This window comes from Neolamprologus multifasciatus, chromosome 2 (genome assembly GCF_963576455.1).
Source record: "Neolamprologus multifasciatus chromosome 2, fNeoMul1.2, whole genome shotgun sequence".
Taxonomy (NCBI): domain Eukaryota; kingdom Metazoa; phylum Chordata; class Actinopteri; order Cichliformes; family Cichlidae; genus Neolamprologus; species Neolamprologus multifasciatus.
In genome coordinates this window covers 25,339,950-25,362,344 of record NC_140440.1, presented here as the reverse complement: position 1 = coordinate 25,362,344, position 22,395 = coordinate 25,339,950, and the positions used below count along the sequence as shown (strand labels likewise).

Genomic DNA, 22,395 nt, shown 5'->3' with positions numbered 1-22,395 from the left:
TAAAATAAAATAAAAAAGAAAGTTGTGTTTTCAAAATTGGAGTTCAAGTTATTATTATTATTATTATTACTTCCAATAGTGTTAACAAACTACACAGGTCATGAACAAGATTTTTTTAAAATTTTCATTGTAAGTGGGTTAAAGCAGTTAATTAAAAGTAGTCTAACATAAATGCTGTAATTTGATTATTTTAATAAACCATGTAACTTGGATGGATTCGATGCTGGCGTGACCACAGTGCACACGTCTGCTGTTGCTCACAGTGATCCAAGTGTCCACTCAGGGAGTTTGTGTGTTCGCTTAGACACATGAAAAATTACAGGGAACATTGCTGGGCAAGCAGATGGTATTATTTAAAGATATAAAGACGTGTGTGTGTGTGTGTGTGTGTAGTGAATCACTCTACAACAAAATATTTCCCTATACTTCCCACCTGTATTTGTCTCCGTAACATTAAATTCCCGATGTCATTTAATATTAAACTGCAGCTGACTGAGCCAGTGACGACCGGTTAGCGCATGCGCAAGCAGACCTGACAACAAGCGATCGGTTGTGAGATTCTGGTAATGGTCATAGCTTTGGTATTTTAATGCTTCGGATAACGTAGAGTCAAATGAACAAAGGCTTGAAAAGATTTTACTGTTACTATACGTGCACTGTAATTGCATTTCGGCCTTATCACCATGCCGGTAAGTCCCCACGCATGTTTGCATTTTTGTTTTGTTTGCAAACTGGGTTCCTCCCTTCCTCTGCTGATGTGATGCTAACCGGTTAGCACAGCTAGCCTAGCCGTTGTTGTTGCTGTAGGATACAAAAAAACCCCGCAGACTCACTCTTCCGACGTTGGGTTTTGCGTGTCACCTCAGATTTGGTGTTCTTGAGTGGTACTTGCTAGCTAGCATTGTCATTTATGTTACCAGTCCAAGCTTATTCCTGCATAGCAAAAAAAGCTAGCGGCAAATGCAAAGCAGGTAACTCAAGCATAACCTCACCGTTAGCTAGCTTCTACAAATGTTACCCTCAGATTTAGTCCAAACTAATAAGCTAGCTCCACTGAATCGACCTGACAGCTCTGCCCTTATATCCATGTTCGTAAAATAAAAATTATTGCTACGTACTAGAAATAACTGTCTTTATTATGGTATTGTGGTCCTTTATTTTTTCAGAGCCATAAGCCTGAGAAGCAGGAGGTCAGCGATAACGTTAAGGTCGTGGTGAGATGTCGTCCCCTCAACCAGAAAGAGACGACGATGGGCCACAAACAGGCCGTCGTAGTGGATGAGATGCGTGGGACCATCACAGTCAACAAGCTGGAGACCCCCCACGAACCTCCCAAGACCTTTACTTTTGACACTGTTTTTGGTCCTGACAGTAAACAGCTGGATGTCTACAATCTCACAGCCCGCCCCATCATTGACTCAGTGTTAGAGGGTTACAATGGTATATTTAATGTGACTATACACATTGCTTTTTCAAATTAAGAAACCATTGCTGTTCTCTTTATTTGATTGTAAACTTTGCATTTTTTTCTTCTTTCTTATTTTCCACATGCATTATTTGAAGTAATTTTCTTCTGTCCATTTCAGGCACAATCTTTGCATATGGGCAGACTGGCACAGGAAAAACTTTCACAATGGAGGGTGTGAGAGCGGTGCCAGGGCTCAGAGGGATAATCCCAAATTCCTTTGCTCATATTTTTGGGCACATTGCCAAGGCAGAGGGTGACACAAGGTAAGACCACAATCAGTTACACACAATTGATCCAGTCAGTTGCAGACAACTTGGCAAAGAACAAGTTACATCTTTAGGACTTTTGTTAGTAGCAGCACTGTCACAAAAATGCATAGTTTGTTTCCATTTCTTTAGTCTACGCAAAAGCCAAAGATAACACTGTTTGACAGGCATAAAATAGTATTTTTGCACCAGCAAGGTGATTCCCAAACAGCTGTTAGCCAAAAACCTGGCAACTAGTATAGACCTGACACACAACCTAAGAGATTCATCTGCCCTTTCATTTGATCCATTTATGGTTAGCTGAAGCCTTGTTATAAATTGTGGCTGTCAAGAAGCCACAGTAGCGTATGTCAAAGGTGTAATGAGGATGTCTGTAACTGGCTTCACATAAACTCAGTCTTTGGTGAAGTGCGATGTTAATCCTCAAGTGTTGATGCATGAGTAATGCATGTGTTTAAAAGAAAAAAGAAGAAGGGGGAAAAGCCTGTTAAATGACTCAACAAGGTAATTTCAAAAGTACATGTAAATCTGTTAAATTAAAATGCCATCATCTCATAGTTCTTAAAATTGTTTTATTCAAAAGGACAAAAAAAAATGACCACTGGCATGTAGAGGCACCAAGGCTGTCATTTTGACCCCATAGAAATAAATATAAAGTAACAGTCAGGGGATGCTGGGTTGCCCAGCAGCACATATTATTTTCATACATTTTGATGCTGAGGCTGGTTGGTATATTTAATTGATGAGTCAATGTACAGGGGAGTGTAGTTGGATAAAATATTAATAATTATTGCAGGGCGGAATGGGTTGTTGTGGTGGGTCAGAGCAGTGAATGTGTGACAGAAAGTGTAGAGAACCAGGGGGGGTTCCAGAGTGAGGACTGTTAATCTGAGTGAAAATTGGGGTTTAGCAATCGACATGGATGTGTGAAATAGAGATGCAGATCTCTGTGCAGTTGTGGATGGTGTGATGAACTTTTACTGTTATACAGTTTGTTTGTTTTTCATTGTTGTAGCCAACTATGAGGTCAGTTTTATGTCTGTCTCATAGGCTCGAAGGTTCCCTTTATTTATTTATTTATTTATTTATTTATTTATTTATAAAACCCTCTTTATTTTAGCATTATAGATACCACATATTATGTGGCTCTAAACAGAGCTCTTAAAGGTTTTGACCTAAACTGTTACAGGTAAAATATTTACAATTTACAGTTTGAAGTCTTAGTGAGTGTCTGATTTGCACTTACCTTCCACAGATTTTTAGTTCGTGTTTCATACCTGGAGATTTACAACGAAGAGGTGCGGGATTTGTTGGGAAAGGACCAGCTGCAGAGGCTAGAGGTAACACTGCATTTACAATGAGTAACTTTTAGCAAAGCTGTTCGGATAAAGTTGGTATTAAGGACACTATAGTCTTATCCGTATATGACTATATTATATTATTGCACGGTCTATACCTTGCAATATAAAGTGCCTTGAGGCGACTGTTGTGATTTTTAAATAGAATTGAATTGAACTGAAACCTTCCAGAAGATGGCTAAATTAATTTGATTATGTTCAGTGTTTTGCTTGTGTATTTCTGACAGCAGCTTCTCAACATTATGGTGTTGATTTTTTTTCTTTTATGACAGGTGAAAGAAAGACCAGATGTTGGCGTGTACATAAAAGACCTGTCTGGTTACGTTGTGAACAATGCTGATGATATGGACAGGATCATGACACTGGGCCACAAAAACCGTAAGCAGAACACAGGCAGTACTGAAAGTGAAATAGATGCCACAAAGCTAAATGCTGATCTTCATTCCTCCTAACTGAGATATTTATCTCTTGTGATTAAAAACCACACGTCAGAGTAAAAGGCTCTCACCCTACTTGTAGTAAATGGAAAATGGTGACTACTAAAGAGTAAATGGGAAATATGCAAAAATAACATTTTCAAAGTTTTAATTTCAGGTTCTGTTTTAATGTTACTGAATCTATCACCGTAATTATATTGTCTGGTCAAACCCTATTGTGGTATTTTTAGGGTCTGTTGGAGCCACAAACATGAATGAACATAGCTCACGCTCTCATGCTATCTTTACCATCACCATCGAGTGCAGCGAGAAGGGCGTAGACGGCAACCAGCATGTGCGCATGGGAAAACTTCATCTGGTTGACCTTGCGGTATGTACTCTTGTACTACTAAACTAAAGGAGATGATATTGATATTGGGTGTATGTACTATATTCTTACAGTCCATGATACACCTCATTGCCATTAATTAAATATAGACTTTCGCTATTTACAGGGCTCAGAAAGACAGGGCAAGACTGGAGCCACAGGTCAGCGTTTAAAGGAAGCAACAAAGATAAATCTGTCTCTCTCCACGCTGGGTAATGTCATCTCAGCCCTGGTGGATGGCAAGAGCACTCACGTTCCCTACAGGAACTCAAAACTGACCCGACTACTCCAGGATTCACTCGGTGGAAACTCCAAAACGATGATGGTACTGCTAAATTTGGGAAGCAACGTGCTGTTGTCTTTGCAAGGATGGAAGGATTTATTCTAATTAAAGAAACCTTTAATTCTTGCTGAAACCATAGAAGTGTTTTTGAAAAATACTTTGGGTGATCTGTTTTGCTGTAACACCACGAAACAACTAACTCCTGACCTAACTAAAAAGCCAACTAACCCTTAAATTGAGGGGGATTTTTACAGTATTTTAAGTGTTGAATTGAAAGTTTTTGCCTCACTTCTTTAAATGCAATGCTTTAATTCCCTCCAGTGTGCAAATATAGGACCTGCAGACTACAACTATGATGAGACCATCAGTACCCTTCGCTATGCCAATAGGGCTAAAAACATCAAAAACAAAGCCAGGATCAACGAGGATCCTAAAGATGCCCTGCTGCGTCAGTTTCAGAAAGAGATCGAGGAGCTCAAGAAAAAGCTGGAAGAAGGTAAAAAGCCAGAGCTTGAAGAAATCATTGCACTTTTTGATTTGCATATAATTTTTAACGCCACGTCTTTGTGAAATGCCACTTTGTGACGCATCTAGGTGAAGAGATCTCTGGCTCTGATGGCAGTGCATCAGAGGAGATGGATGAAGGTGACGATGAAGGAGGGGTGGCAGGAGATGGTCGAAGGAGAAGAAGAGGTAAAAACAGTTGTGAATAAGCACACAGATCGTTCAACCTTTAAATCTGCTTACAGTGATGATCTGCCTAAGAGATGTTTTAGGCCTTATCGCTGTCATCATTCTATTATGAGTCAGCACTGAGGTTGCTTTGATGTTGCTTGAATGTTCACAGTCTTCCTTAAACATAAGACCTCTTAGTTTCCCTGGTATTCTCACCTTCTCTTTTTAAAAAGTAGGTGTTAAATACTCATGAATTCGGTATGTGTTGCAGTGCTGGATGTTTTCTTGATGCTTTGTTCTATTTTTTTTTTCTCTCAAATTGATGTGTGTGCATTTTTTCAGCTGGGACATTTCTACTTGATATAGTATGAAGCTATTCTAAATTAATAGCAGCCAAACTGTCCATATGCTGTGAGTAAGCTCGTCTGCTATGTTTGTTTATATGGGTATGTGCACATTACAGAGCTGCAGTTGATATACCTGCAAACTGCAAAACAAACGCTGCTAGACCTTATCTCTCACTCTTTATTTCTCATTGTGGGCTTTGTTGGGTATAGTACTTCCTCTTTTCCTTTACAGACAACATCAGTTCAAATTGTGACTGCGCCTCCGCAGTGCCACTGTCCACTGAGGACAAACCTCAGAATAGTGAGTTAGAGCAGCACTCTGCTCACCAACCCACCTGCCTACAAATTTAAGCCCTTTTCACACATGAGACAGATACATTTGCTGTGCCGTGCACTTTTGCGCTTTATTGGCTGTTTGCTTTCATGAATACTAGACACAGTTCTTTGACAAGTCTTGTTCCCATTTTAGTTTCCCCAAACAATGTAAAGTAAATATGATCTGTAATTATATAGTCTATATTTCTAGTTTTTTAAAGTTTTTTGCCCTCCGTATTTCCTTATTAGCTTGTTGCAACTCTTCGAATGGAGATTAAAATAAAGATTAAACAATGGCTTGTATGCTGTTTAGTTTTTCTTGTTATGCTCTGTAAAAGAGCATGAATGAAAGCTGAATACCAACCTGTCATGTCTAATAAAGACAGAATTTTTTTTTCTTCATGCCGTGGATGTAGGTGGTTTTCTTTAGGGGATTTCCTAAGGCCTCGATGTCCCGTCAATGACTCAAGTAATTTGCTGCATTTCCTCTTTAGTGGTCAGCTTACCTAGTTACCTGCTACTATTTTTCACTGTGGTTATTGCAGTTGTCTGGGTTCTGAAGATTTTCTCAATTTTCACAATTTTTAGTGAAAATTCATATATATATTTTTAATGTCCTCTTTGTGTGTTAAAAGCCTTGATTAGTTGATGTAATGGAGAAAGCCTTAAACCCCTTTATTTTTTCCTTTGTTATTATATTTACAATTAGCATCAGGATTGCATTGCTGGATTACAAGGAAGCATGCACTCTTTTGCGTGTTCATCCTAGTTTGGTAATTCTACATGGTCTTTGTGAATTACAGGACATGTGTGAAAAGGGGCTTTGTACTATCCTTGACACACTGCCACTCCTGTAGGCTCACAGCATAATCCCGCTTCCCAACTGCTCCACACACCTTCATTGTCATCTCCCAGGCCTTGTTAGGGTTTCCATAAAACTGATTGCAAGTTTGTCCGTTGAATGAAGGTGCTCGTGCTGCAGATTCCTGAATCCACTCCGTCCATTAATTTGGGGTATCTGCCCAGCTGGTCAACTCTTTGTGAAAGGTGGATGTTATCTGAAGAATATTTTCTATTATTCTTCTTTACAGATGACCCGAATGATCAGTTTTTGTGCATGACAGTTCAATATCCTCACTTTATACCTGCTCAAATTGTGATTTCTTTAAGACCTAATTCACCCACATTATGTTTCATTATGGGTTTTTTTTCCTTTCCTGTGTGTCTTATGACTGGCATCACTAAAAAATGCCTCTCATCTCATCAGCATTTTGTCTTCCACCCACTCCTCCAGTGTCCTGTATTTTTTATTTTTTTTTTGTTTCAATTTATAGAGATGTAAGACTTTCAGAATCACCCTGTAATGTGTTGCTCTTTCTCTTTCTCCTCCTTTTGGTGCAAATGATGCCTGTCTGACTTGCTATACACCTCTTAATTCAAGAAGAAAGAGGTTGGTGTAAGAGTCTACATGGTCAAACTGTCCTTTAGAAACAATGTTTTTTGCTCACTTAAAATGATCAAGATGGCCAACACATGCTTTAGTAGCTTTTCACTAACTGATTGGATAACTGCTGATTGTATAAGCACTGCTAGCATTTTTCTGTTTGTCCATTGTCTGACTGCCACCCTTAATACTTACTCTTTTCATAAGCACCATATCCTTGCATTTCTTATAGTTTCCCTTATTCATAGGTTTTGCATATACTAACAGTGATTATTTAATACTGTGCACTAGCAAGCTAGAAACATATGCACATGGATCCTACTAGCATTCCCTTGTAAGGACTCATTCAGAAGACCCACAGGTTTGCTCAGAAACTGCACAGATTAAATAATACTAATGCTGATTGTTAAAGAGGAATGAATCTGCCTTTACATGATTCAATACCTATACAGTGACACATGCATGTTAAACAACCACTAAGGCTCTTTGCTGTCCTATGTGTGTCTGTTCAGGAAGGAAGAAGGTTTCCCCAGACAAGATGGTGGAGATGCAGGCAAAGATTGAAGAGGAAAGAAAGGCTTTGGAGGCCAAGCTAGACATGGAGGAGGAGGAGAGGAACAAGGCAAGAGCAGAGCTTGAGAAGAGGGAGAAGGACCTTCTTAAAGCCCAGTAAGTCAATAAAGAGAAAACAAATTCTATTTCTGATTAAAAATCATTTGTGGTATTTGCTCATTTTGGTAATTGGTGGGCCTTTTAAAATGTCAGGCAGGAGCATCACCTCCTGCTAGAGAAATTGTCGGCTTTAGAAAAGAAGGTGATTGTGGGTGGGGTGGACCTCTTGGCCAAAGCTGAGGAGCAGGAGAAGCTTTTGGAGGAGTCCAACAATGAACTCGAAGAGCGTCGCAAGAGAGCAGAGCAGCTGCGGAGGGAACTGGAGGAAAAAGAGGTACGGATAAATAACGTCACTGAATTCATGCATTATCTCATCCTTTCCTAAGTTTGGCAGCTGATAGTCACGCTGTTGACGGTAATGTCACAATAATGAATCAGCATTACCACTTGGGAAATTTTTCTTTACCTGTTCTACCACATTGTAACCACAATAAAGCAACACATACATTTGAAAATTAAACCTGTAACCCATATCTGTCAGTTACCCTGGAGAGAATTTCTTATGTATGCTTGTTTGTTTGCTGACCAGTGGTTTAAAAAACCCCAGCTAAATTAATAGTTTTACAATTTGTTTTTGTTTTTTTGTTTATTTTTGGGCAACATTTTGCTTCAAAAAATTGCGACTCTTTTGCCACTCATAGCTAACCATTATCCTGTTGTGCTTCACTGAGATGACAGGATATGCTGACAGTTACATTGCTTGTTTTTTAGAGAAATTATTGCATCACTGTGGTTGGAAATATGGTTAGAAGTTAATACTACACACTTTCATGTGCAAGTTGATTATGATCGATGTTCAGATAAAAGTTAGCAAAACTCATGTCCTTTTAGTTTAATGTCTGATTTAAAGATGTTTGAAAGCTTTTTTTTTTTTTTTTTTTTAAAGTGATATTTTGATTTTTTGCTGTTTATTTGTGGCTGTTCCTGCTTGCAGCTCGATGGTATAATGTCCTTTACCATACACACAAAATATATATATATATTTGTAAACCCAAACAAAAGCTTGCAAAAGTACCTTGATTGTGCATAATCACAAACCTCGTCCCTCTTAAAACAGCAAGAACGTTTGGATATAGAAGAGAAGTATACTAGCCTGCAGGAAGAGGCTCAAGGAAAGACCAAGAAGCTGAAGAAAGTATGGACCATGCTGATGGCTGCCAAATCTGAAGTAAGTTTAACAAAGGGTTGCACCATAAATGATCATTATTCTTTGACTTGTTCCCTGTCAGGACAGAAGGGCGACCATTATGAGACACTAAAGTATTGCTATTATTAATTGTGTATGCGGCATGTATATTCAGATTTAATCAAATAGTTCTTTGTGGCTAGATGTATTATCAGTTTAGCAGAAACTGATCTGCTACCATTGTTGTTTTTCATCGGTTAGATGGCAGATCTGCAGCAAGAGCATCACAGAGAAATTGAGGGCCTCCTCGAGAATATTCGCCAGCTGAGCCGAGAACTCCGGCTCCAGATGCTCATCATAGACAACTTTATTCCCCAGGAATACCAGGTGTGTGTGTGTGTGTGTGTGTGTGTGTGTGCGTGCGTGCGTGCGTGCGCGCGCATGTGTGGGCTTTTAAGAGAAGTCCAGATAACGCAATCGCAGTAGAAGTACTGTAATATTAGACATCTTTAGTTACAAGGCTAATCTGATACTTGTATTTACCTGTTATTTAAACATACACACATTAAGCGTACATCATCTAAATCTGACATGAATTGAGTGGAATTGTTTTTATATTGTTGTTGGCTTTATTTATTGTTGTTTTACTTCTGCTTCCTCTACATCAGGGGTCGGCAACCCTAGGCACGCGTGCCAGGGTTAACTGATGGCACGACCATAGCTGGACTGGCCATCAGGCATACCGGGCATTTGTTCGGTGGGCCGATGTTTTGGTTTTTTTTTGTAACCGTATAAACAATGAAAGGTGGTGGATTGGCCAGATGCTGGCCAGTGTGTAAAAATAACTCAGTTGTTTGGTGGTGGCTATGGCGTAGCTTCCACAGATTCAGTAATATTAGCAAGTGGTGGAGGCCAGCAGGTGGATGAGAGAAAGGGGAGGCAACAGGAGAGACCACAGGCGGGGGCCGGTCCGAGTGTCAGGTGAACTGAACTTTAGGTAAGAAGTTATGACCTGCAGTCTATCTGGGTCAGATATAAACCAAGCTTAGGTGGAGTTTATTTTCGTTGTGCTGACTTTTTACAGTAAGTTACAATAACTCGTACTGCGTACTAGCTAGCATGATGGAGTTTCTATACAGCTAGGTGGGTGCTATGATGTTACTGATTGTGAACTTTATTTTATTCATAAGGTTAGTTAGTAGAGTTGCCAACCGTCCCGTAAAAAGACGGAATCGTCCTGTGTTCAGAGAAAATATTACGCGTTTCGTATTGAGCTGAAAAGGAACACAGTTTGTCCCGTACTTCAGCTACAATGAAAAAGAAACAGCGCTGGAGTTATTCTGTCGTTACGCTGCACAGCTGCATCTTCTTCTCTCATTCTCTCCCCCTCCCTCTCCTGTTGCTACTTCAATCATGAAACTGATCGATGATCAGCTGATCAGCTTTTCTCTCTTGTTTGTTTATCGCCCACTTTGCGCCAGAAAGAGGAAACCGCCGAATGTCGCGCTAAACAGCAGCAGCATGTTCAAGCTTGAGGAGCTGTTGTTAGAATTAATTTAATATTAATTTCTAGTATCAGCTGATGTTTGCTGGAGCCAGAGCTGTAAAAGCTGCTGGTCATGATGTCGGTTTTTGAAATACACGGATACATCCGTAGACTCGAGACAGAATTCACAATGCATTTTTGGGACTTTCAGGTGTATGGACCAATGTTTTATTTTCTGATCAAACCAGAAATCTTTAATGAGCAGCTAGATTTGTCTCGCATTAACTCACTGAGTTAATGCCAGTTAATGCAACATCGAAGCAGCTGGAATCCACAACTGTGCGTGTTCAGGGAGCTTGCATTTTCACCTGCTGGACATCACTACCTGACAAGTTTAACTGTCTTCAGAACATTGCAGAGGCCTTATTGACAGTATTTGGCTCTGCATGTCTGTGTGAGCAGATTTTCTCTCACATGAAGAGTGTCCTCAGGTAGCCGTCTGAATGCTGGACACTCGGAAACCTGTGTCTCTGAGTGGGAGACCAGAGATCACATTAACATGTGTATTAACAAACATGCCATATTGGCTCAGTTTATTTATTTTTTTATCATTGTTGTGAGGAAATAGCATCTGTATTTTCTGTTGTACAGTTCATTTGCTGTTATGGCATTCTTGTTATGGATAAAAAGTGTCTTTTTTTTTTTTTTTTGTTTCAAAATAGCTGATAACTAGGGGTGCAACGATACACAAAATTCACGGTTTGGTTTGGTTCGATACTTTGGTGTCACGGTTCGATATTTTTTCGATACAAAAAAAATGTTCATGCCTTTTTAATTTGTCATTTATTAAATTTTCACGGCACATTCTGCACCACATCTCTGTGTGTTCATCATTTGTTTGAAGCCAGCTCACCTCCTGCAACCACTTTTCCGAGAATACGCGCTTCTTTTGTGGTTCGGACTCCTTCTGACATTTCTTTGGAGGTGGAGGGAAACCAAAGTAATTGCTTAAAGGAGCTTGCTTCTTCGACATATTTAAGAGTTCTAAACAAATGTCTGTCCTCCTCCAGAAAATCTTATGTGTGCAAACACGCGTTGCAACTTCTTATCTTGTACGCATTTTTTATTTTGACAGCGAATGCGCACCTGCGGACCACTTATGTGCAGCCCTGGTTATATAGCTCGTCATATTGCAGCCACAGAAATTCTTTTGTCCATGAAACCATAAAGCTGCACTTTCTTTTTGCCTTATAGTCTGATTTGTCATAACTTTTCCGTTTTGTGGTAAGCTTTTCTTTGGCTGTCACTTCTTCACCCTGACCTGTCTTATTTGGCTCAGCAGAACTAAAATATATATCCTGCTGCTTTTACACACGCACTCACATAACACTCAGCGATTCTCTGCGCGATCAACCTCTCACATGTTTAAGCTTGCTGTGGGAGATTTCACTTGTCATGTTTGCATAGTAAGCTAACGATTGATAAGATGATGTCAGAGGAATTGGTGCGCAAATTATCATCACTCACCAATCAGTGCTGTCGCTCTCTATACACAGTTCGCGCGATTGCAAAGTGAAAGCAAAAAACAAGCGCAAATTCAAACGCAATTTCAATTTGTCACATATTGACAGTGGCTCACCGATGCCATTGACATAATTACCCAGCTACATTTCCGAAAGAATGCAAAAGCATTGACATATATTTTTCCTTCCTACGATAGGCCGACGGGCAGGGCAGAGATAGATTTTGGTAGCCCGACTGGAAAAAGCGCTAGCCCCGGGACGTTGGGCTAGCGATTTTGCGAGCCCTGTATCTGATTGAGGAATCACTCATCTTTGGAAAAGAGAGTTTATTACAGAGAAATGGCTCTTTCCAAAATAAAAGCTATACTATACGCTTCTTCTGGGCTATATTCTCAGCAGCATATTAAACATATCAGGTCCCCATAAGGAGAATCATGTGCTAACGGCTGTCTAAATGACTCGAGTAAAGTTTGTAGCATGCGTGCTTGTTGTTTTTGTCTGCTTCCACTTGTCTTTGCACTAAGATGATGTCGGCGTAAATGTGCAGTCATATTCATTGTGTTCCCACTAGTGCTGTCAGCGTTAATCTGAAATGAGGTTAACCCACAACACGGCAAATCTCCGTTAACGAGCTACCACGGATCGCCCCATGCGTGGGGCTGGACGGCCAACACGTTAACGAGCTAACTGCGCTAACACACTAGTTCCCACCCATGTAATTGAGCATTGCGTGGGACATCCAACATACTGTTTTACTTTAGTCCATGACGCGCTTACCTTCAGGGTCATACTTCACATGAAAACCAAAATAGTTCCAAACGCCAGATCTGAATGAGGGTGGGGGAGGTTCAATTTGCCATGTTGCAAGGAGAGCTTAACTTCTGTCTCGCTAACTTGCCCTGCGCTTAGTGAATCTGCGTTCGACTACTCCGCCTAGGGTGCACTGTCGAGCGCAGATCCACTGAGCGCTCAACACAGACAGCACCGTCAGAAGGAAAGTTGATAAAATAAATTAAAAATGTTGTATTGTTCGATACATGTGCATACCGAACCGAAAGCACTGTATCGAACGGTTCAATATCGATACAAGTATCGTTGCACCCCTACTGATAACTATTCGCTGATGGCTGCAAACATCTGCGAACAAATATAATTCTATAAAGTTGTTCTATATAGTGTGTAACTGTTAATATAGAGCATTATTAAATTTATTGCTAATGCACTCATATGGCACACTGACTTCTGAGGAAATTTTAGACGTCGTCATCAGAAAGGTTGCCTACCCCTGCTCTACATCTTTTGTCATAGAGACACAGTTCAGACACCTTGTGCATGTGTTTTACTCTTTCTGAATTATTTAATAATTTTTAAATAATAATTTGTTTTGAAAATCTGCCCTTACTCAAAGTAATGGTAGGTCTGAATTGGACTAATTAACTGTCAGATGTTAGAATCAAAACAATTGTCTCTAACCTGCCCACAGTTTTCAATCTTTAGGCATGAATTTTTGTCTTGTAGGCTGAATGACCCCTCCTTTTACTTACAGGAAATAACCAGCATGCTTGAAAATGTCAGTTTTGATAATTATAGCTGCCAATTATTTATTTGAAGTTATCAAGATGATCAGATTGAGTGAGATTTTCAAAATAAAAGCCATATAAAAACTGAAGGATATACTTATCCTTATCAAGATGATCCGATATACTAAATTTTCTAAATAAAACCCCATTGTTATTGTTGTTCTTTCCATAATTTTTTCCAATGTTTTTAACAATAATTAAAAAAAACCAAAAGTCTCAAAGTAGCAACAAACCCCTCAGTTTTTTTTTTCCAGAAATTGAAAGTTTTGATTATTAGTGAACTTCTGTAAATCTTTAATCCTGATATGGTATTAACGATTATTAATGGGAAAATGGTATTTGTAGGAAGATGTCAGTTGTAATGACATGCCACTGACAGTAATGAATAGCATTTTCCTAAAGATCTGTGCCTTTGTTAATAAGAGAGAGGATTTGTTACTGCTGGACCTTTGTGAATTTTGCCAACCAGCAACAGAGTGACTGTTGTGACCAAATAATTATTTTTCACATCTACAAACATACATTTTAATTTTGTTTCATATATTCTAGGAAATTAAAAGAAGAGCATCCAAGCAAGATGTTGTAGAGTAGATCGCAAACAGAGTAACACAGGGTCAGATTTAATCAGCTTTACTTTGGCCAACACACATCCATAGGAGAAGAGCTGTTAAGGTTTATCTACTAATTTAAAACATGATGTTCGCGTAGTACGATGTTGTTAGAAAGCTATGCTGTTGTAGTGCGGAATGAGATGTTGTGACAGATATACAAGCCAAATTTGTTTTTACCAAAGTACCTACAAAGACATAGACTGTGCGATAGTGCTCTTCACAGTATGTGTGCGCACATCAGCAGGAAGACAAAAAGCTGCGTTTGTAATTTTTTGACAAACACATAATTTCTGTAGCTTTGCCTCTGTACACCACAACAGTGAATTTTCAATCAGTCAATATGTGATTGAAGCGCAGACTTTGAGCTTGAATTGGAGGGGTTTATGAAAATGCGGCAGACCAATTAACGTCATAGACCAGGATCGTCAAGTGCTGAAAGGGCACGACACGCTCTGATGACCCAGTAACTGCAGAGCTCCTAGCCTCCTCTGCCAGTAATAACATCACAGAAACTAATGTGCCTCTAGCTAGGCATGGGTTTCCATGGGCGAGCAGCTCTAGTAGGTGTTGTGTGTAGGTGACCAAGTATTTTGTCCAAGTCGTGTATTTGTGCATAGTAGATGTGAAAAGAGATACCAGATTTCAAAAGTGGTGCAATTCAAAATCTAGTAGACATACATGCATTTAAACTCAGATGTACAAACTGGAAAAGCTGATTCTTTCTTTACTCAAACATTAGTAATGCGCTTCCTGTACGATGACATTTTTACATGGGAAGCAACATCTACTAGCATTAAACATATTTTCATTGAGAAGCAGGCAAACAGGAAGGTTGCATGGCCTTCCAAGTAGCCTACAAAACTGTCAGCTGACCAGTTTTTCTTTGACAAACAGAAAGAAATGTTACTTTTGCTGTTTTCTCACCATGCAACATATCTCATCTTCAACTTCCAGATAGTGTTTCTGATAATCTCTCATGTTTTGCTTGTAGGAGATGATAGAGAACTATGTGCACTGGAATGAGGACATTGGAGAGTGGCAGCTGGTGAGCTCACTTTGCACAGCTAATTCACACACTGGTGCACAGTCTAATCAGCATCCTTTTAAAGAGTTTCACTCCTTCTTTCTGGTGATTTGTGTGTCTCTTTTAGAAATGTGTGGCTTACACTGGCAACAACATGAGAAAACAGACCCCTGCTCCAGACAAAAAAGAAAAAGATGTGAGTTGCGGAAAGTTGTTTTTATGTAATCATTGATGTTGTGGATTTTTTTTTTCTCTTCCTCTCTTTACATTGTAATTCTGACCTCTTTTCTTTTCTCCTTGTCACTGTAGCCATTTGAGGTGGATCTGTCTCATGTGTATCTAGCCTACACAGAGGAGAGTATGCGGCAGTCGCTGATGAAACTAGAGAGGCCCAGGACCTCTAAAAGTAGCAAGAGTGGCCGTCCCAAGACTGGCCGAAGGTAGAGAGCTTTCTACACAAATCAGTACCTTGTGTTTTAATATTGACTACCTGTCCCCTGTGAAGTTCACACACATCTTCCTCCCCCATCAACATTTGTCATAGCAGAATGTAATACACTTGTTTCCTCTTAGTTAACAAATATGAATCTTTGCTTTTTGGTACTTGAATGTGATTTAACCCAGTTTGGTTTGCATGGGTTGGACTGCATCCTGTCTGCAAGATGAATGACCAAAATGTTAAAAAAGGAAGAAAAAAAAACTTCCACAATAATTTTTTTTTAACAGGCCAGTTAATAGCTACCATTAACCAACAGCACCAAAATTCAAACTTGCACCTCTTTCTAATGTTGGCCTTTTATTCCCTTAGTGGTGAATTTGGATCAGATTATTGCTCCTGGCTGACTGTTGCAATCGCATTCTTGCGCTTGCTTATCATGGAGAGAGATGGTTGACTTCTACTTAATTTTTCTGTTACCCCAGCTGTAGTTATCACAGAGGAAGATCTTCCTCACGTAGTTACACTGAGGCAGAGTTAAAGTACTAATCAGGTCAATCTGATTGTTTTTTTTTCTTTGAGTTTAAGCTTAGATGCAAAAGCAGATGAAGTGTAAATGGGTTCTTTAGATGCAGGGTTCAGAATAATTTGTTAAACCATGAGCTGGTTATCTCCATGTGTACTTGTAGGTTTTTAAAAAAAAAAAAAAAAAAAGTTAGATCAGTGACATTTCTACTTATGTTTTATCTTTTTATTTGTTCTTGAGTTCAACTGCATGAATATGAAGTGCATGCAGTCCAAGTGAAGAACAGGGTGATCAATTTAAATATAGCGTTGAGTTCCTGAATATCGTTTGGGAACTCAAACATTTAGCAACTCTTCATAATTAGTGTATTTATAGCAGTTTGATATGAGCTGTAAGCATGATGGTGTTAGTCAATATCATGATATGCTGCTTTTCTGAGAACTGAGCAGGCTGAAAAGCTCCTTGAAATGCTTGATAACGTTTATCACACACCCATCTCCGCACAGGAAAAGATCTGCAAAGCCAGACGCTGTGATCGAATCCCTTCTGCAGTGATGACAGCACAGAGGAGAGCCCCAGTGCACTGCAACTCTCATGTTACCTGAAAGAAGCTGTTGGTCCAGTTTATGACCAAACACTATCTAAAAAATTATCTGCATACTTTAAATAACTCATACGGTTTTACATGTAAAAGAGTTGCACCTGTGATAGGACTTTAGACTTCTTGGCCTGGAGGACCTGTTATATGTATTGTGGTATTTTTATGTGGCTTTGAGACATATTTCAGCTGCACCATAACCATAAAAACATACATTTCTCTTTTGAAAATGTCTTAAATCCTGACAGAAGCTGACAGAAACAGAGCTGTGAGCTTCTAAACTGATTTCCTGCGATGTGACCAACTGGTTTGTGTTAAGTGGCCCGTGCGGATATTAATGTTATGATTAATTTCTGATTGCGTGTGCAATTTCACAGAAATCATTTGGGTAAAAGGTTAAAGTATTTAAATAATTATATACATGAAAAGTTTGCTTTATACTCGTTCCTGTAGGTAAGGAGCATAGGAGCATGCATGTCAGTCAACTCTTACTGCTAATAGCTAAAATAGGAAAGTCATCTTTATATTGTCAGATGTCAGGACACTGTGTTATATTATTATAACAAGACACTACATGCATATGGTATGCCTTAGTATAATGCACTAGTAGGATTTTTTTGTGAAGATGATTTCATTTCATGGTGTTTTATAGTGGAGGCAAAATGGCTTTTATTTGGTATCATATTGTATTATCATACTGTCAACTGTTTACAATCCCTAAACCACTGTTTTGTTTTGGGGGTTTTTTTTGGGGGGGGGGGGGGGGGGTTATTTATTAAATTATTCCACGTGTTTTATCTCACATTCTGGATGCTCTTTGTGTTTCAGAATTAAAATGTTAGAAACTAGAAGAGATTATCATGATTACACCACCACACCAGAAACAGCTCAGCTGGCTTTCAGAATGAATTTCTAAACTAACCTAATTGATGTCATATTTGTTTTTTTCTTGATCTTTTGCATAAAACAACTTTTTACTGAACAGTTTTACCCACAAATACTTTCAGGGTGTGATTTACCAAGGATCCCCACCGCCCCCTGCTCTTTTGATCTCCCTGTGGGACAAACCAAAACACAGGTGGAAGTGATCTTGATCCCTCTTTTCATGATGGCACCACACGTGAAAGATGCTCGAACATGTTAAACACGTCGGATCATCTGCATCAGCATTCCCAGCACAATGGTCCATCGATAACTTCATTTGTGAGAATTTTTTGTATTCTTGGTGCAGGCTGTGATCAGCTGATCTGTTCTGTTGTCAGCCTTGAGGTTTACTGCTCTTTGCGGATTTAATCGTGTGAATTCAGGTAGATATGAGCAAGCATTACATGTGCTGTCACAGCTCCTTACCAGCTTACAGGCAGTATCAAAGGTACAATCTTATGAGTAAAACTACACGCCCCATTTCAGAAGCCGAAAAGGTTTGCTCCAACACCTAACAATAATTGGCTATCTTATTAAAAATAAGAGAATTTGTTTTAGACTTAAAGCTGAAAGTCATCAGTGCAACCGAATCAGCAAACTCTTATGTTTCCTTGTAGAAATAAATCATATTTATTCACATTATTTTTACATCATATTTATAGATGGTTGTCAGTGCACTTGCAGTGGGGTCCGCCCCACAGTTTGAGAACCACAGATCTAATCAAAAAGTGATCTTAAACACCACATCCTGCTCTACACTAGTCCAGTATAGTCCATTAGTGTAAACTGCACTAAATTTCCACGTATTTTAATACCATTCAAATACCATATTTAAATAGCACAAAATGACAGTGATTCAATTTGTTTTCAGGTCATTTCTTAATATGAAATAACTTCAGGGACACATCATGTACAGATCCACTGTCTGACTTAAAAATCTGCACATCATCGGGCAAAACAGGGATGAAAGGGATAAAAGGATGTGCACACTGCTTTTGAATTTGATGGAGGAGTTATCTCCACGCCGTCAGCTGGGAGCAACGCTAGGCTTCAGCACAGAGGAAATGAACTCGCCAGAGAGCATTTTGTATGTAACAGCAGATTTCAACATTCACTCACTAGTCGAAGGTTCCGGCTCGTCCCAGTTTAACCTCGATCTACATTGCAGCCATGCAGCAGGGCTTGCTATCTGTGTGACATCCTGCTGGAAACCACAGAGCCAGGCATCATTCACTGCATCAAATCAAAAGTTACAACTGGCGGCTCATGATGATGTGAAACGGGTCACATAGCCGAGTCATTGTCATCTATTTATTGACTTTCAAACTGTGAAAGTCTGGTATTTGTGTCAGTAAATGAACTGGGGGTTGCCCTGTAGAGAGGTGGCTCAAAGAGGGATGAGGTGCTACAAATGGGCTGTTTCTGCTTTCCTGCGTGGGAAGTGGTCACCATCAAAAGACCGCTTTCTCAAGCAGACATAGAAGCCTACGCTCTACTCAGGCAGGCCCTGTTTCTTTATTTATGAATGACATGTTTTAAAAAACATTTAATAATTTAATCATTTATATTGGTAAGCATGGGACTGATGCACACATTAATTTTAAATAAAGAGATAAAGATTGGCTATAAATCCAGTGATCACACGTCTAAGTCATGAACATGCCTGGCTGAAGTTCATAATTATCCCATAAATGTTACACACTGATGGCAGTAATGAGTAATAAATACACAAACACACACGTCAATAGGTGTAAAAATGAAAGTAATGACAAGTGCTCCTTTTTGTTTTAATTTATTTGTATATAAATAGAAAACGTGAAAAAAGTAATAAATATGTCATTAAATAAGTCCATAAATATATTTACAGTTGCAATAAACTTGGGGATAACTCTTCATTTAATATGTTGTGGACATTTGATGCTCTTGTTGTCCAAGGCGATCTCAACGCAATGCAGAATTTTCCTCAGAAACTGATTTATTTTATATTCGTTTTGCGTGTGCAGGTGACAGATTTCATCCTGCAACAAAATCAGGTTTACCAGTTATGTTTCGAACATTAAATTTAGTTGAAGACAGAACTAAACACACACACACAAATCTTTTATCACCACATCAGCGATTTGTTGTGTTAATTACTAAAACACAGTCAGTTTCTTGAATTACTGCCATACAAATGCATTGAAAGAAATATGCATCTTTACCTTGCTGTACACACGCAGGGAATGCTCAAGTTTTGTTAGATTCTGATTTGAATTATTTTTCAGAGATTGGTTCAGCGCCTTTTCGGCTAAGCAGAAGAATTTTTCCTGCAAAGAGAAAACAGTGATAAGCAACGGTGCCCAACATGCTGGAGATGAAACTGAATGACATAACATAACAAACGCGTGGTAATCGCTGTCTGTTATAGAGGTCAAAGAACACCGTGAAGAGTAAAATATGAAACATTTTCAACTTACCACACATTTTTCTATCTTAGGCACATTGAAGTCAGGCAGCTGCTAGGATAATTAGATAAAAATGTCAGTATATCAACAAAGAATATATGGCGTACTAACAGAGAAACATAAAGTTTACTTACATGATCTTTTAATGCCTCTTTGGCATGTTCTTCAATTTGCTTCAGCTTCAGCCTTTTGTCTTCACACGGGTTGATTGGTGCTGCATAGACCATCACAGCTATCATCAACAGTGTAAGACACTCAATACCAAAGTTCTTCATGTCTTTCAAAGAGCTCCGGAGCTAGAAGTGTCAGCTTGAGTAGAATAAGGTAAATTCCCTAGATAGTCTTACTACTGTTGGTACTTATACAACTCACCCATGACCACGTCACAGGGGGAAAGCACCAAATAAGGCGAGACGATTATTACATGTTCCAGTAGTTGAACTCCATCGATTACTAAGAAGTTACCTTTCCTGAAAAGTTTAATCAAGAACCTAACCCCCTCATATTCACACCTTAAGGTATATTTTTACCACAGAGACCGCATCTTTGGTGCGCCCTTTACTTTCACAACTGGGACTTTGACTTATCGCACTTTAAATGTACAAGCAGAGTTTGCGTGTGGTGGCAAGTGGCATTACTAACATTTATTAGTATTTTGATTAGTATTAGTGTGTAGCCTTTCATGTGTGACATATCAGACTGTGGTGTGTGATGTGTAGGCACATGGGAAATATTTTGAGTCAAGATTTCAACTTTAGCCAATCCCACACACATTAGGAAGAGGAAAATGTGACTGATAGAGAAAATTCCTAATAGCCCTAATGTCAGTTTTACTCTGTATAGTAATCCCCCACACACACCCTTATTCACCCACGCACACACACACACACCCTGCTCCCCTCTCTCCAAGTATGTCATTATTAGACACTACAGTAGTGTATTACTGTATTAGTTTTAACTAAATTATTATTTATTTAAAACTAATTAGTGAAAACTTAACTTAGTTAAAACTTAGTTACAACTAATACAGCATTTAGCTTTCATTAACAGTAAGACAAAAATACTCGAATTAGTAGAATTAGTCACAGCTTCCACCAATCACACCTAGTGCAGCTGAGAGATAGCTGCAACATTTTTGGTTTATTGTGTGATGTTTTTTTTATATATGCTGAAGCTCGAGCACACACCTTTTCGCAGTTTAAATACGCTTACATTTGTACACTTCTACTTGTTATTGCTGTGCCCTTGCACCGGAGAGGCTGACATCCTTTGAGAAAGGGCCCCACCTTTAGGTATTGTTAAGTAACTCAGCTTTAAGGATATTCAGTGTATTGCAGTAGGCATTCACAAGCTGCTGCTGTCTGAACACAGAAACAAAACAACCACGTGCACTTCACAATACTTTGCTCCTCAACCATTCAAGTAGTTCCTGAAAGATGAGAATTATTCAGTGATTTTACAGCCAAGATTACAAAATGAGTCCATAAGGTCTGCATGAATCTTGGTTATAAATGGTTAAACAGTCAAACAGGACAGACTGCACCAAATGTGAAACACAGTCATGTTTATTTACTTAAACCATTAGATGCTTGTAAAGCTCAACTTAGTACATTGTCACATTCTAACGTTGTGTCATATGTCTTTATAATATATAACTTGTCAGTTCTACTGCTGAAGATTAAACAGTGGTTTCCACCTTTTTTGTAGCTACATGCCTTATATTACCTTTCCATTGTAAACTTTTGAGGTTTACAATGGTATATATATTTAGATCCTACATGTTGTGTATTTAGATACTACATGTATATTTACTTGAACTACTGTCGTCCTCGAGAAAGATGTATAGAAATTGTGTGCTGTACACCTTTATCAGTAAGTAGGCTTCAACAGGAATGACAACCCAGCCAAAAGCAGATGCCGCTCTTGTTTTTTATGGAGGAAATGTTTGCTTTCGCTCGGAGGATCAATCAGCTCCGGAGAGCCTGGACCATTCAGAGCGCCAAAGCTCACGAGCCGGTCAGCCAATAGGAATCCGCACAGGATTGAGGCTAGATGCGCCATTTTACTGCGTCCACAGCCATCCGGCAAGATGGTCCCCCTGCTTTGTCTCCACTGACCGGAGTTGTTTCGGTTTTCTCTTGCTTCTTCTTGCTTTAACACTAGTGAAAATCTGTATGCTCGACTGAGCTGGGCTGCCTGGGCCAAAGACAAAACCAGTGTTTGTCAATCAAGAAATGACGACGGCGAGAAGTAGGTACGAACACTTGTCTTGTTTGTTTAGACAAGTCAGTTTTGCATTGATTGCCGTGCTTGCCTTCGCTAGCGGCGAGCCGGGCCATAGGAGCCTATTTGCTAGTTAGCAAGCTAGGCTAGCTTGGTTGCAGCCGTTAGCTGCGCGGCCGGTAATGCTCAATTTCGCGCACACGCTTATTCAGACGCACCCATGCGCATACAGGGATGTTTGTCAAAGTGATCAAAATCCTAA

At 39.3% G+C, this 22,395-nt stretch overlaps 3 protein-coding genes across 7 annotated transcripts in view; 2 read left to right on the top strand and 1 right to left on the bottom strand.

The window, feature by feature from the left end:
- Positions 1-504: 504 nt before the first annotated feature.
- On the top strand, positions 505-18,051 carry kif3a (kinesin family member 3A). 2 transcript variants are annotated; one of them, XM_085170907.1, is made up of 18 exons: positions 505-689; positions 1,167-1,440; positions 1,587-1,731; positions 2,990-3,074; positions 3,365-3,470; positions 3,760-3,899; positions 4,024-4,221; positions 4,501-4,675; positions 4,774-4,872; positions 5,434-5,502; positions 7,473-7,629; positions 7,726-7,906; positions 8,690-8,800; positions 9,020-9,145; positions 14,950-15,003; positions 15,110-15,178; positions 15,292-15,422; positions 16,451-18,051. In XM_085170907.1, exons 1-18 carry the CDS (start codon positions 684-686, stop codon positions 16,497-16,499), a joined length of 2,175 nt encoding a protein of 724 aa, XP_085027033.1. In that variant the 5' UTR covers positions 505-683; the 3' UTR covers positions 16,500-18,051. The 2 variants fall into 2 exon arrangements, with proteins under 2 accessions (XP_085027033.1, XP_085027024.1); XM_085170898.1 differs by lacking the exon at positions 5,434-5,502 and having other exon boundaries at positions 506-689.
- LOC146524453 (uncharacterized) lies at positions 17,299-21,778 on the bottom strand. 2 transcript variants are annotated; one of them, XM_085170946.1, is made up of 4 exons: positions 20,045-21,778; positions 19,923-19,964; positions 19,668-19,772; positions 17,299-19,484 (listed from the first exon to the last, which is right to left on the bottom strand). In XM_085170946.1, the coding sequence occupies exons 1-4, from the start codon at positions 20,183-20,185 to the stop codon at positions 19,359-19,361; spliced, it is 414 nt and encodes a 137-aa protein (XP_085027072.1). In that variant the 5' UTR covers positions 20,186-21,778; the 3' UTR covers positions 17,299-19,358. The 2 variants fall into 2 exon arrangements, with proteins under 2 accessions (XP_085027072.1, XP_085027080.1); XM_085170954.1 differs by having other exon boundaries at positions 19,923-19,961.
- Positions 21,779-21,971: 193 nt separating this feature from the next.
- atrx (ATRX chromatin remodeler) overlaps positions 21,972-22,395 on the top strand; it is a 34,141-nt gene continuing 33,717 nt past the window's right edge. For 2 of the 3 annotated variants that reach the window (XM_085170803.1, XM_085170796.1), the window contains exon 1: positions 21,972-22,160. In XM_085170803.1, the coding sequence (XP_085026929.1) occupies positions 22,145-22,160 (16 nt within the window). In that variant the 5' untranslated portion in view covers positions 21,972-22,144. Of the gene's footprint in view, positions 22,165-22,395 lie in introns of all 3 variants that reach the window. The other variant, XM_085170814.1, reaches the window with a different exon arrangement.